The 12,900-nt window shown below is 44.8% G+C and overlaps 1 protein-coding gene across 2 annotated transcripts; it reads right to left on the bottom strand.

The window, feature by feature from the left end:
* Positions 1-1,748: 1,748 nt before the first annotated feature.
* Positions 1,749-12,211, bottom strand: LOC110488355 (uncharacterized). Of its 2 annotated transcripts, none has more exons than XM_021560579.3 (11): positions 12,109-12,211; positions 10,926-11,179; positions 10,087-10,473; positions 9,791-9,922; positions 9,492-9,608; positions 9,058-9,289; positions 4,568-4,737; positions 3,487-3,646; positions 2,794-3,355; positions 2,545-2,677; positions 1,749-2,329 (listed from the first exon to the last, which is right to left on the bottom strand). In XM_021560579.3, the coding sequence occupies exons 2-11, from the start codon at positions 11,157-11,159 to the stop codon at positions 2,270-2,272; spliced, it is 2,187 nt and encodes a 728-aa protein (XP_021416254.3). In that variant the 5' UTR covers positions 11,160-11,179; positions 12,109-12,211; the 3' UTR covers positions 1,749-2,269. The 2 variants fall into 2 exon arrangements, with proteins under 2 accessions (XP_021416254.3, XP_021416253.3); XM_021560578.3 differs by having other exon boundaries at positions 12,062-12,147.
* Positions 12,212-12,900: the final 689 nt, after the last annotated feature.

The following is a 12,900-nucleotide window of genomic DNA, read 5'->3' as shown; positions in this document are numbered from 1 at the left end:
TTTAGCAAGCTGTGCTTGTGTGATCTATTTCAGAAAAAAACATCTCAACTTCTCTTAAAGCCCTTCAGTTGTCTTGATACAGTCTTATATTCAGCTGACCCCTCAGATCTACAACAAAGCTGTCTTAGTCTCCAGCAAGCTTTCGCTGCCCTTAACCTTGTTCTAAACACCTCCAAAACAAAAGGTAATGTGGTTTGGTCAGAATGCTCCTCTCCCCACTGGTGTGATGACTACCTCTGAGGGTGTAAAGCTTGACAAGTACTTGGGAGTATGGCTAGACGGTACTGTCCCCTCAGCACATATCCAATCTGTTCTTGTCTATTAATGTTTTGTATTATGTCATGTTTTGTGTGGACCCCAGAAAGAGTAGCTGCTGCTTTTGCAACCGCTAATGGGAATCCTAATAAAATACCAAAAGCTGCTAAATGTAGACTGTTTACTTTATAATAAATCGCTTTCACCCCAGCTGACAAACCAACTCTGATTCAGATGACCATCCTACCCATGCTAGATTAGAGATGTAATGTTTACCATTCAGCCATCAGATTTACCACCAATGCTCCTTATAGGACACATCACTGCACTCTAAACTGGCCATCTCCGTATACCCATCACAAGACCCCGCTGGTTGATGCTTATTCCAACAGTGACATTCTGTTAAAGGTCCTCAAAGCATACACATCCCTGGGTCGCTCCTCTTTTCAGTTCGCTGCAGCTAGCGACTGGAACGAGCTGCAAAAAAAAACTCAAACTGGACAGTTATCTCCATTGCTACATTCAAATCATGGACACTTACTGACACTTGTGGCTGCTTCCCGTGATGCGTTCTCTACCTTTTTGTCCTTCGTGCTGTCGTCTGTGCCTAACAATGTTTGTGCTGCTACCATGTTGTGTTGTCTTAGGCCTCTCTTTATGTAGTGTCACTTTTGTCGTGATGTGTCCTACATTTTTTATCCCCGTCCTCACAAGGGGGCCTTTTGGCTCTCGGTAGGCCGTCACTGTAAATAAGAATTTGTTCTTAATTAACTTGCCTTGTTAAATAAAGGTTCAATAAAAAAATTGTCTTCAAAGTTCATTTCTGTAATCTGTATTAGCATGTCACTCTTCTTGTTTTCCAAATGTACAATTCATGTTTTTCTTTACCTTATGCCTTTACCCACAAAGCACCTGGTGAGCGTTATCAAAGTTTATTTAAAAGGAAATGTGCCCTTTGCTTTTCAGTGTACTAAAAGGAAAAATGGATAACAATTAAGCAGTCTTCCCCCGTAATCTTATTTGAATTGGTAAAAACAAGGGAATCAAACCAAAGCAGCTTAGGGAGATTTGAAAAATATTGAGTTTGATTAATCATTACCACTGTTTGCAGTCTCAAGCAAGAGCGATTCTGAACGTTCCTTGGATGCAAACCAACCCAAACACCACCTTACTACATGCTGAGATGGGCATTGTTGGAGGTGTAGTCCATCACCCTGAACACAACTATTTCTGCAAAGTCAATGTGGGGGTTATGTCTGCATTAAGTAGGACACCGCTCTACAGTTCACGTTAATGCAAAGCTGTACCTGGTCATTTAGGGCAACGCATCTGCTTAATTGTATTCGTTTGGCATCTTGAACACGATTAAACTGACGGCCAGTCTGACAACATATTGCGATTGCATATTACTTGGGTGAAATAGCGGCATTCAGGCCACTAGGTGTCACTATGTGGACACAGCAACAACAAATGTACAACAAATGATCCATGACAAAGTTGATGTAGATCCTGTATTGGCCTTGTATAAATCTAAGTTTACAGTACTCCTGTGTTCAACTCGTTCATCTTCTATTGCCAGCATTCTAGCATACTAACCCCAGACACCCATTCATTCACCCATCTAAAATAATAGACACAAAAAAAATAATCAAAGAAAACAGGTCAAATAATATCTAATTGAACTCATTTTTACAGCTAAAATAAAAAAAAATACCTGACGTGATGCTGCTCCCTCCCTGCTCAATCCAGACACTGGGAAATAAAATTGGCATATAAATATGAATGTAAACATTGGCGGTAAACTACCACGTCCGTCGCCAGTTTAAAATCTGTAGTGAAAGGTTTGCCCTCTCCCGTCTGAAAATGCGTACATTTTCAAGAGTTCACATTAGCAGGCACTAGTTTGGAAGTCAAGTGGGATAGCCGGGTCTCAGATCTGTTTGTGCAGCATAAACAGACCTGGTTTCAGACTAGTAATGGGAAGCGTGAACACCCAGAACGATGGGGGCAGAGGTTATTCCGAGTCCGATAGGACGATCACTTCGTCCGGGTCACACTGGGTGGCCACGTTGACCTGAAAATGACACAAAATGGACGTTGGTAAGAGGTCTGCATACTGTACAAACAAAGGTTTTTAGTGACATGTCATGGCTGCGGAGCATGTGCATGACACACAGAGGTGACAGATGTATTTTTTTTTTTTAGAGGGGCGAGACGTGTTTCAGTGCAAGGGTACGATGTGCTGAGCATACGTGGGGAAAAATGTGTAGTGATTAAATTTACTCTCACCTTGTTTTTCTTCGGTGGCGGGGTGGACTGGGAGCTGGTGACCATCTCCTGGGTGGGAGTGTCTGCCCTGGTGGAGTCTGCCTGCAGGAGGCTACTGGTCACCACGCCCATGTCCAGAGGGATGTCACTCTGACTGCAGATGGAGAGAGAGATAATTAATTCATTCATTCAAGTCTCTACAGTTGAAGATGGATAGATATCGTCCATGGACTTTATTTAAACATAATTAAATGTGGGTGCTAGACTCACCTCCCATTGTGGTGCCTTAGATCCCCGTTGTGAAGCTTCCTGGATTCCACCTCTTCTTTCCTCCTTCTCTTCCTGCCTCTGGAGGTGTCTTTGGGACTGGGTGGCCTGGGGCTACAATTTGCTGACCTCGTCTCAGTGATGACCGTGCAGGAGTCCTCATTGGTCGAAATCAGCACTGGTGACGGAGGCAAAGAGACCTGATTCGCCGCCATGGGGGAGGCTGAGGAGTCCTTAGTTTCCACACTAGTGCTTACAGAGACAGCCGAAATGTGATTGGAGGAAACAACGTCTTCCTTTCTCAAGTTGGTATCGGATGATTCGTTCCCCTTGTCGGCCTCCATCGCCTCCGATTGGCTGGGGCTGTCTGTGGGGGATTGGTCGACTAAGGAGGAGACCCGCGGGGTGTCACCCCGGGAGACGGGGCTGATTCCTCTCGTCACAGAGTCTGTGTCCTCCTCAGCGTTCTCTTCTTTCTCTCCTCCATCCTGGTCTCCGTCACTCCCCCCATCCACCTCGGTTTCACTCTCGATTGCTGCCTCTACCTTGTTGTCCTCCTCCTCCTCTGAAAAAAATAAAACTCAAATCAGTTGAAACTAGATTTTTATTTTATCTATGTTGTCGCCAAAACCCAGGCCAAACCGTGTTAAAACAATTTGAGAAAGGTGCTATGTAAATGCAAATGATCATCATCACCTGGCCCTGCTTGTGCTTTGCTGGCCTGGATCTCCTCCTCGATGTCTGGATCAGACGACTCATCGTCTTCATCATCCTCTTCCTCAGCTTGTTCCTCACAATCATCCTCTCCCTTCGTCAAGGGATTGTCATCGGCTGTGGTGGCCTCCTGCGCCAATGACTGACACACAGAACAGACAGTGAGTGGTGCCGAGGGGTGACACAAGTCATTTATTTACAGTTGAAGTTGGAAGTTTACATACTCCTTTGCCAAATACATTAAAACCCAGCGTTTCACAATTCCTGCCATTTAACCTGAGTACAAATTCCCTGTCTTAGGTCAGTTAGGATCACCACTTTATTTTAAGAATGTGAAATGTCAGAATAATAGTAGAGAATTATTTATTTCAGCTTTTATTTCTTTCATCACATTCGTGGGTCAGAAGTTTACACACACTCAATTAGTATTTGGTAGCATTGCCTTTAAATTGTTTAACTTGGGTCAAACATTTTGGGTAGCCTTCCACAAGCTTCCCACAATATGTTGGGTGAATTTTGGCCCATTCCTCCTGACAGAGCTGGTGTAACAGTCAGGTTTGTAGGCCTCCTTGCTCACACACACTTTTTCAGTTCTGCCCACAAATTTTCTACAGGATTGAGGTCAGGGCTTTGTGATGGCCACTCCAATACCTTGACTTTGTTGTCCTTAAGCCATTTTGCCACAACTTTTCTTGGGGTCATTGTCCATTTGGAAGACCCATTTGCGACCAAGCTTCAACTTCCTGGTTTGAAGGTAGGCCTTGAAATACATCCACAGGTACACCTCCAATTGACTCAAATTATGTCAATTGGCCTATCAGAAGCTTCTAAAGCCATGACATACATTTCTGGAATTTTCAAAGCTGTTTAAAGGCACAGTCAACTTAGTGTATGTAAACTTCTGACCCACTGGAATTGTGATAGATTATTTCACTTATAACTCAATGTGTCTAATCAATTGTTGGAAAAATCATTTTTAAAGCAGATGTGGAAAAGCTTTGGCTGATAATAACAGGTGACCACTACAGAATTGACACCACATTTCTCCTTCTACATCTCTTACCTCTTTCTTCTGCCTGTCTCTCTCTATCCGTTTACTCCTCTCCTCCTCCTCCGTGTCATCCTGCTTCAAGGCGTATTTGGAGATGACCTGCTCCAGGCTGGAGAGAGCCACCTCCCGGTTAGAGCGCAGCTTACGGGCCAACGTGGGGTCCAACAGGGCAGGGTCAGTAGCTGGTAAGAGTGGGCAAAATGAAAGCGGGACAAAAAATGGTGGGAGTTAGTAACTTTGTAATCAAATCTTCCTAAATAGTTTTCCCACGTTCGACCCGAAATGCATTTTTGTTTTTTACTTTTATTTAACTAGGCAAGTCAGTTAAGAACAAATTCTTATTTACAATGATGGCCTACCAAAAGGCCTCCTGCAGGGACGGGGGCCTGGGATCTTTATTTATTTTTTATTCAAATAAATGTAGGACAAAAAAAACACATCACAACACTACATAAAGAGAGACCTAAAGACAACACCATAGCAAGGCAGCAACACATGACAACACAGTATGTTAGCAGCACAAAACATGGTAGAAACATGATTGGGCACAGTCAACAGCACAAAGGGCAAGAAGATAGAGACAACGTTCTGGTGCATACTGCTGTCACTGTATCAACTACCAGGTTTTCACAGCTTGGTGAATGAAGAGTGTTACAGCTATTTTTAAATAATAAAATCGATACAGCAACATATTACCATTTTTTTTAAAAGTTATATCGTATAGTTTTGACAATATCACAATATTATTTTTGCACTAGTTGGCTGTACCTGCACTAAAACTCCAGTATTTTTCCATCCTAGCTGGTTCTCCATCTTATTTTTAAATAGCCAATTGGTTTTCAGCACTTATTTCCATGACTGATCAAAACTCTCTCGTGGCTCTCTCTTGTCCCTCTGCTGCAGACAGATGGTGAACAATATGTTTGGAAAATCAGATTGATTTTATTACACAGTATCTTCTTGCAATACATAAATGGCGCCGGAAGAAAAAGAAAATGGCGCCGGAAGAAATGGCAGCAGTTTTATGCCCAACCAATTGTGCTATTATGTGGGAGTTTATCACGTTATTTGTAACTTATTTTGTACATAATGTTTCTGCAACCGTATATTACGGAAAAAAAGAGCTTCTGGATATCAAGACAGCGATCATTCACCTCGGATTAGACAAAGATTTTTTCTTCAACAAGCAGGAAGCACAGGACCTTCTCCAAACACCCGACAGGGCCAACATCCCCGTTATTTGCAAGAGGAGGAGACGCAGGTAGAGGACACAGAGCGGGATGCCTCGTGAGGACCCGCAGGAGGCGAGTGGGAAAGCTGCCATTACCGTCAATATTACTCGCTAACGTGCAATCATTGGACAATAAATTAGATGAGGTACGATCACGAATATCCTACCAACAGGATATTACAGTTTTTGATGTCCCATGTTTTACGAAATTGTGGCTGAATGACGACAGGGATATCCAGCTAGCGGGATATATGCTGCACCGGCAAGATAGAACAGCACAGTAAGACGAGGGGGGGGTCTGTGCATATTTGTAAACAACAGCTGGTGCACGAAATCTAAGGAAGTCTCTAGATTTTGCTCGCCTGAAGCAGAGTATATTGTGATAAATTGCAGGCCACACTACTTGCCTAGAGAGTTTTCAGCTATACTTTTCGTGGCTGTATATTTACCACCACAGACATATGCTGGCACTAAGACCGCACTCAGTCAGCTGTATAAGGAAATAAGCAAACAGGAAACCACTCGCAGAGGCGGCGCTCCTAGTGGCCGGAGACTTTATTGCAGGGAAATTTAAATCAGTTCTACCAAATTTCTATCAACATGTTAAATGTGCAACCAGAGGGGGAAAAAAATTCTAGATAACCTCTACTCCACACACAGAGACGCGTACAAAGCTCTCCCTCGCCCTCCATTTGGTAAATCCGACCACAACTCTATCCTCCTGATTCCTGCTTAAAAGCAAATATTAAAGCATGAAGCACCAGTGACTCGGTCTATAAAAGTGGTCAGATGAAGCAGATGCTAAACTACAGGACTGTTTTGCTATCACAGACTGGAACATGTTCCGAGATTCTTCCGACGGCATTGAGGAGTACACCACATCAGTCACCGGCTTTATCAATAAGTGCATCGAGGACGCCGTCCCCAGTGACTGTACGTACATACCCCAACCAGAAGCCATGGATTACAGGCAACATTCGCACTGAGCTAAAGGGTAGAGGTGCCGCTTTCAAGGTGCGGGACTCTAACCCGGAAGCTTGCAAGAAATCCTGATATGCCCTGCGACGAACCATTAAACAGGCAAAGCGTCAATGTAGGGCAAAGATCTAATCATACTACACCGGTTCCGACGCTTGTCTTATGTGGCAGGGCTTGCAAACTATTACAGACTACAAAGGGAAGCCCAGCCGCGAGCTGCACAGTGACACGAGCCTACCAGACGAGCTAAATCACTTCTATACTCGCTTTGGGGCACGCTGCACTGAGGCATGCATGAGAGCATCAGCTGTTCCGGACGACTGTGCGATCACACTCTCTGTAGCCAAAGTGAGTAAGACCTTTAAACAGGTCAACATACACAAGGCTGCAGGGCCAGATGAATTACCAGGACGTGTGCTCTGGGCATGTGCTGACCAACTGGCAGTTGTCTTCACTGACATTAACAACATGTCCCTGATTGAGTCTGTACTACCAACATGTTTCAAGCAGACCACCATGGCCCCTGTGCCCAAGAACACAAAGGCAACCTGCCTAAATGACTACAGACCCGGAGCACTCACGTCCGTAGCCATGAAGTGCTTTGAAAGGCTGGTAACGGCTCACATCAACACCATTATCCCAGAAACCCTAGACGCGCTCCAATTTGCATACCGCCCAAACAGATCCACAGATGATGCAATCTCTATTGCACTCCACACTGCCCTTTCACACCTGGACAAAACTAACACTTATGTGAGAATGCTAATCATTGACTACAGCTCAGCGTTCAACACCATCAAAGCTCATCACTAAGCTAAGGATCCTGGGACTAAACACCTCCCTCTGCAACTGGATCCTGGACTTCCTGACGGGCCACCCCCAGGTGCTGATGGTAGGTAACAGCACATCTGCCATGCTGATCCTCAACACTGGAGCCCCCCAGGGGTACGTACTCAGTCCCCTCCTGTACTCACTGTTCACCCACGATTGCATGGCCAGGCACGAGTCCAACACTATCATTACGTATGCAGACGACAACAGTGGTAGGCCTGATCACCGACAACGATGAGACAGCCTATAGGGAGGTCAGAGACCTGGCCGGGTGGTGCCAGAATAACAACCTATACCTCAACGTAACCAAGACTTAGGAGATGATTAGGAAAAGGAGGACCGAGCACGTCCCCATTCTCATCGATGGGGCTGTAGTGGAGCAGGTTGAGAGCTTCAAGTTCCTTGGTGTCCACATCACCAACAAACTAGAATGGTCCAAATACACCAAGGCGGTCGTGAAGAAGGCACGACAAAGCCTATTCCCCCTCAGGAAACTAAAAAGATTTGGTATGGGTCCTGAGATCCTCAAAAGGTTCTACAGCTGCAACATCGAGAGCATCCTGACCGGTTGCATCACTGCCTGGTGTGGCAATTGCTCGGCCTCTGACCGCAAGGCACTACAGAGGGTAGTGCGTACAGCCCAGTACATCATTGGGGCTAAGCTGCCTGCCATCCAGGACCTCTACACCAGGCGGTGTCAGAGGAAGGCCCTAAAAATTGTCAAAGACGGTTCTCTCTACTAACGCATGGCAAGTGGTACCGGAGTGCCAAGCCTAGGACAAAAAGGCTTCTCAACAGTTTTTACCCCCAAGCCATAAGACCCCTGAACAGGTAATCAAATGGCTACCCGGACTATTTGCATTGTGTGCCCCCCAACCCCTCTTTTGTCTGCTGCTACTCTCTGTTTATCATATATGCACAGTCACTTTAACTATACATTCATGTACATACTACCTCAATTGGCCCGACCAACCAGTGCTCCCGCACATTGGCTAACCGGGCTATCTGCATTGTGTCCCGCCACCCACCACCCCCTCTTTTACAGTACTGCTATTCTGTTCATCATATATGCATAGTCACTTTAACCATATCTACATGTACATACTACCTCAATCTTCCTGACTAACCGGTATGTAGCCTCAAACTATATATAGCCTCGCTACTGTATATAGCGTCGCTACTGTTATTTTTCACTGTCTTTTTACTGTTGTTTTTATTTATTTACTTACCTATTGTTCACCAAATACATTTTTTGCACTATTGGTTAGAGCCTGTAAGTAAGCGTTTCACTGTAGTATTCGGCGCACGTGACAAATAAACTTTGATTTGACATTGTATCGTGAGGTCCCTGGCAATTCCTAGCCCTAGTGTGTAATTCTCTTTATTCTTTGACACAGAAAGACAGAATAACACACACACCCAACCAGGAATGTAGAGATGTGTGTATACTACATTCTCTTACCGGGTTTGTAGAGGTCTGTGAGGTGCGAGCCGAAGTTGTAGACCATGTCGAGGTGGCGTCTCTCCTGCAGTCGGTTTCCAGTCTCGCGGAAGGCATCCTGGGAGATCTGGGTCAGCTGCTTTCTGCTGAGGTTGAGGCCGTGGCGCTCGTTGGCCCGACGGACATGCTGCAGGATGTCCGTGTAGTCGGGGGGATTCAGCTGAGCCTCGGGACTATTGATGAAACGCTCAATCTGGAGGTGGGAAAGGGTCAGAGTATATCGTTATGTTTTCATGCATTTATTTCCTAGTTATACTTATTTCCTTGATTTCTCTCCTACTTGGTTAGTTATAAAGCTAATTTTCACCCGTAGTCTATTTAACTAAATGAACAGTGGTCAAAAAGCATTGGGTTGTCAAACAATGAGTCAGTTGATTATGTCACGTGTTGGTTACCTTTCTGTTGACCTCAGGGTAGCGTGTCCCTTTGTATTGGATCCTCTGCTCGATCACTCGGCCTGTCAGACTGCTGCAGCCCTTCAGCTCACAGAGCTTATCATAGATCTTCATCATCTATACGACAGAGAGAGAGATTTTCAGTGACTCAAAAAACAGTCGTTTCGCAGATACTTCTATCAAAGCCACGTACAGTTAACACATGCATTACTATGTGGCTCATGCAGGAATCAAACAAACCTCTGGTTTTACAAGCACCACACTCCAACCAACTGAGCGATTGGCCTTGGTGATCTGACCTTTCGTTTTAGCTTGTGCTCCTGGATATAGCTGGAGTCCTCCTCCTCCAGCTCGTTGACGCTCAGCTCCTTCTCCTGCAGCCGCCGGATCTCATCATTGTACATCTTCAGCAGGTTCTCCAGATACGCAATCTGAGAGACCGAGAGTGATGGAGGTATGCCTGGTATATTTCATCTAGACCAATACAATGCTTTTAAACCCTTGAGGGTGACCAAGTGCACACTTTCAAAAGAAAAGGAATGGGGATAAAGCTATAGAGAACTCATGGACACTGTCCATCTATGGTACTGCTGACCTGTCTCCGGGAAGCCTTCTTCGTCTTCTTCTCCTTCTCGTCCTCCAACGCCTCCTCCTCCTTCTCTTCCTGCTGCCCTGAGGTAGACGGTAGCTCCTCTGTCGGTGCCTCCTCTTCCATCTCCTCCTTCTTCTCCCCAGCGGTAGGCCCCACCTTCACAACACTCTGCCTCCTCTTGTCCGAGTGCTGTTTGAGGACGGTACACAGCTCGTTGATGTAGACAAAGGTCTTGGTGCGGCTGGCCTGGGCGCGCGTCAGGCAGCGGCCCAGCGTGTTGCGGAACTCCACCGAGGACAGAAAGTCTGGTGACGCCTTGGAGTGCTTTGCGTGCAGGAAGGTCATGACCTCGGGGCAGTCCTGCGTTTGGGCCGAGCAGTAATCTACAAACTGAACAAATGGAGGCAGGGGAGTGAACGAGGGAGAGAGGTTTAGAGGAGTGTTCTTCAATCTTTGCACTGGTTGGGACAGGGGGCGGGGCCGGAGCGGGCGGGCTCCAGGATGGACCCACAGAGTGGGTGCAGACTTCTGTTCCAGCTCAATACAAGGGCTTAAGGTTAGTGGATTAGTTATAAATCAGGTGTGTTAGTGCTGGGCTGGAAAAGAAGCTTGCACCCACGATGGGATTCGAAAAACACTGATTAAGAAGTTCCAAATTCGAGAGTATCACGCACAATCACGTTATGATTTCAGTGATCTGACAACATTGTGATGAACTAATAGCCAGCAAAGACTCAGTCACATTAGCAGTGTTGCTTGCCAGTGTTGCAGCGCAACTCATGTATTTGTAGTGTGACCGTACCAATCATCCCCACTATCCATCCATTAATGTACCCTCTTACCTCAGTAAAGAGCTTCTGGTTCTCTGCTTGAAGAACATGGCTCTCTTTCTTCACCATGGCGAAAGGAGATTGGGTGATGTGAGTAGGAGCGGGCTGCTGGATTTTGGGGGGAGTGCGCTGATTGGCTGAGAGTTTAGAGGAGGTGGTGGAGGAAGAAGGCTGAGGCCTCTCCTCCTCTTCATCATCATCAAGGATTACAATACTGTCCATCACTGCTGCTGAGGCAACCGCCATCAGATAGGGACTATTCTTTGCTGAGGAAAGGCAAAAACAATGGTGTTAAAATGATGCCTCAGGCAAATTCAAAAGTAACATTGCATGACAGTGATAACAGTGCTATCTGAAACCTAGGCCTATATCCTGCTCTGTTCAGTGATTCCTACTGTAGTTCAAATAACAAGGTGTTGGTTTAGTGAGTCTATCTAATGCAAGGCCTACGCCCTTCAACGTTTTGTTACATTTATGGTCAACCATTTTTACAATATGAGAATGACACAGGATCAGGCGCAGTCACAAACACCCCTGGATAGCTCTGGCTAGGCCAGGGCTTGCTACACATTATCCAATGCAATCTCCACCCCTTTCTTTTTTTCACACGCCCGAATCACAACAAATATAACAAACATTGTTTGTACGCTTACGTTATCTACAGCGAAAATAGACTGGACACGGACCATCAGCTCAGACAGTCAGTAACGTTAACTAGCTAACTTAGCTAGCTAAACGTAAGGAACTCTTGCTAGCTAACTTAATTACTTAGCGCGTAACGTTAACAGCTAAAGTGGAGAAGTATTATGTGATTAAACGAGAAGGCGCTGATTGAAACCGATCAGGAAAATACCACATTTACCAGATTGTTTACTGTCAACCCCAACTGCAGCAACACTCCAAAAACCATTGTTGTGTGTGCTGTTGACTAGCTAGCTAGCGTGCTAACGTTAGTTAGCAACAAGCTAACTTTAGCTGGCTGGTCAGGAAAGCGCCAACATCTCTGGGTAAAATGGTATCGGTGTGACAAAGACAACATGTAAACAAATACTTTGACTATCTTTATGTATGAAATGCAGATGTATATAATACAGCTACTGTTTTCAGACAGTGGTTAGCTATGGACAAAACAATGATAGTCAACTTACGCGCTCGACACCGAAATTTCTCCCAGCGCGAGAACATTCATGCCTACCATTGGTTGGTTGTCATTCAGTAACGTCGTCGATCATTGGCTATTCACTTGTGTTTTGTCCAAAGTGTCTCCATTTGCCGGTCAGCTTTTTATGTTTCTGAGACTGACAAGATGCATATTAATAGCATTAACATAAAATATTATAATATATATTCCTATCTATTTATATATAAACTACCGGTCAAAAGTTTTAGAACACCTACTAATTCAAGGGTTTTTCTTTATTTTTACTATTTTCTACCATGTAGAATAATAGTGAAGACATCAAAACTATGAAATAACACATATGGAATCATGTAGTAACCAAAAAAGTAAAACCTGGAATGCATTTCAATTAACAGGTGTGCCTTTTTAAAAGTGAATTGTGGAATTTCTTTCCTTCTTAATGCTTTTGTGCCATTCAGTTGTGCTGTATACAGAAGATAGCCCTGATTGGTAAAAGACCAAGTCCATATTATGGCAAGAACAGCTCAAATAAGCAAAGAGAAACTACAGTCAATCATCCCTTTAAGACATGAAGGTCAGTCAAAACAGAACATTTCAAGAACTTTGAACGTTTCTTAAAGTGCAGATGCAAAAACCATCAACCGCTATGATGAAACTGGCTCTCGTGATGACCACCATTGGAATGGAAGACCCAGAGTTACCTCTGCTGCAGTGAATAAGTTCATTAGAGTTACCAGCCTCATAAATTGCAGCCCAAATAAATGCTTCACAGTGTTCAAGTAACAGGCACATCTCAACAGCAACTATTCAGAGGAGACTATGTGAATCAGGCCTTCATGGTCAAAT

The sequence above is a fragment of the Oncorhynchus mykiss genome, chromosome 30, assembly GCF_057628025.1.
Source record: "Oncorhynchus mykiss isolate SJ-2025 chromosome 30, ASM5762802v1, whole genome shotgun sequence".
Classification (NCBI taxonomy): domain Eukaryota; kingdom Metazoa; phylum Chordata; class Actinopteri; order Salmoniformes; family Salmonidae; genus Oncorhynchus; species Oncorhynchus mykiss.
This window is presented reverse-complemented; position numbering and strand designations above follow the sequence as displayed.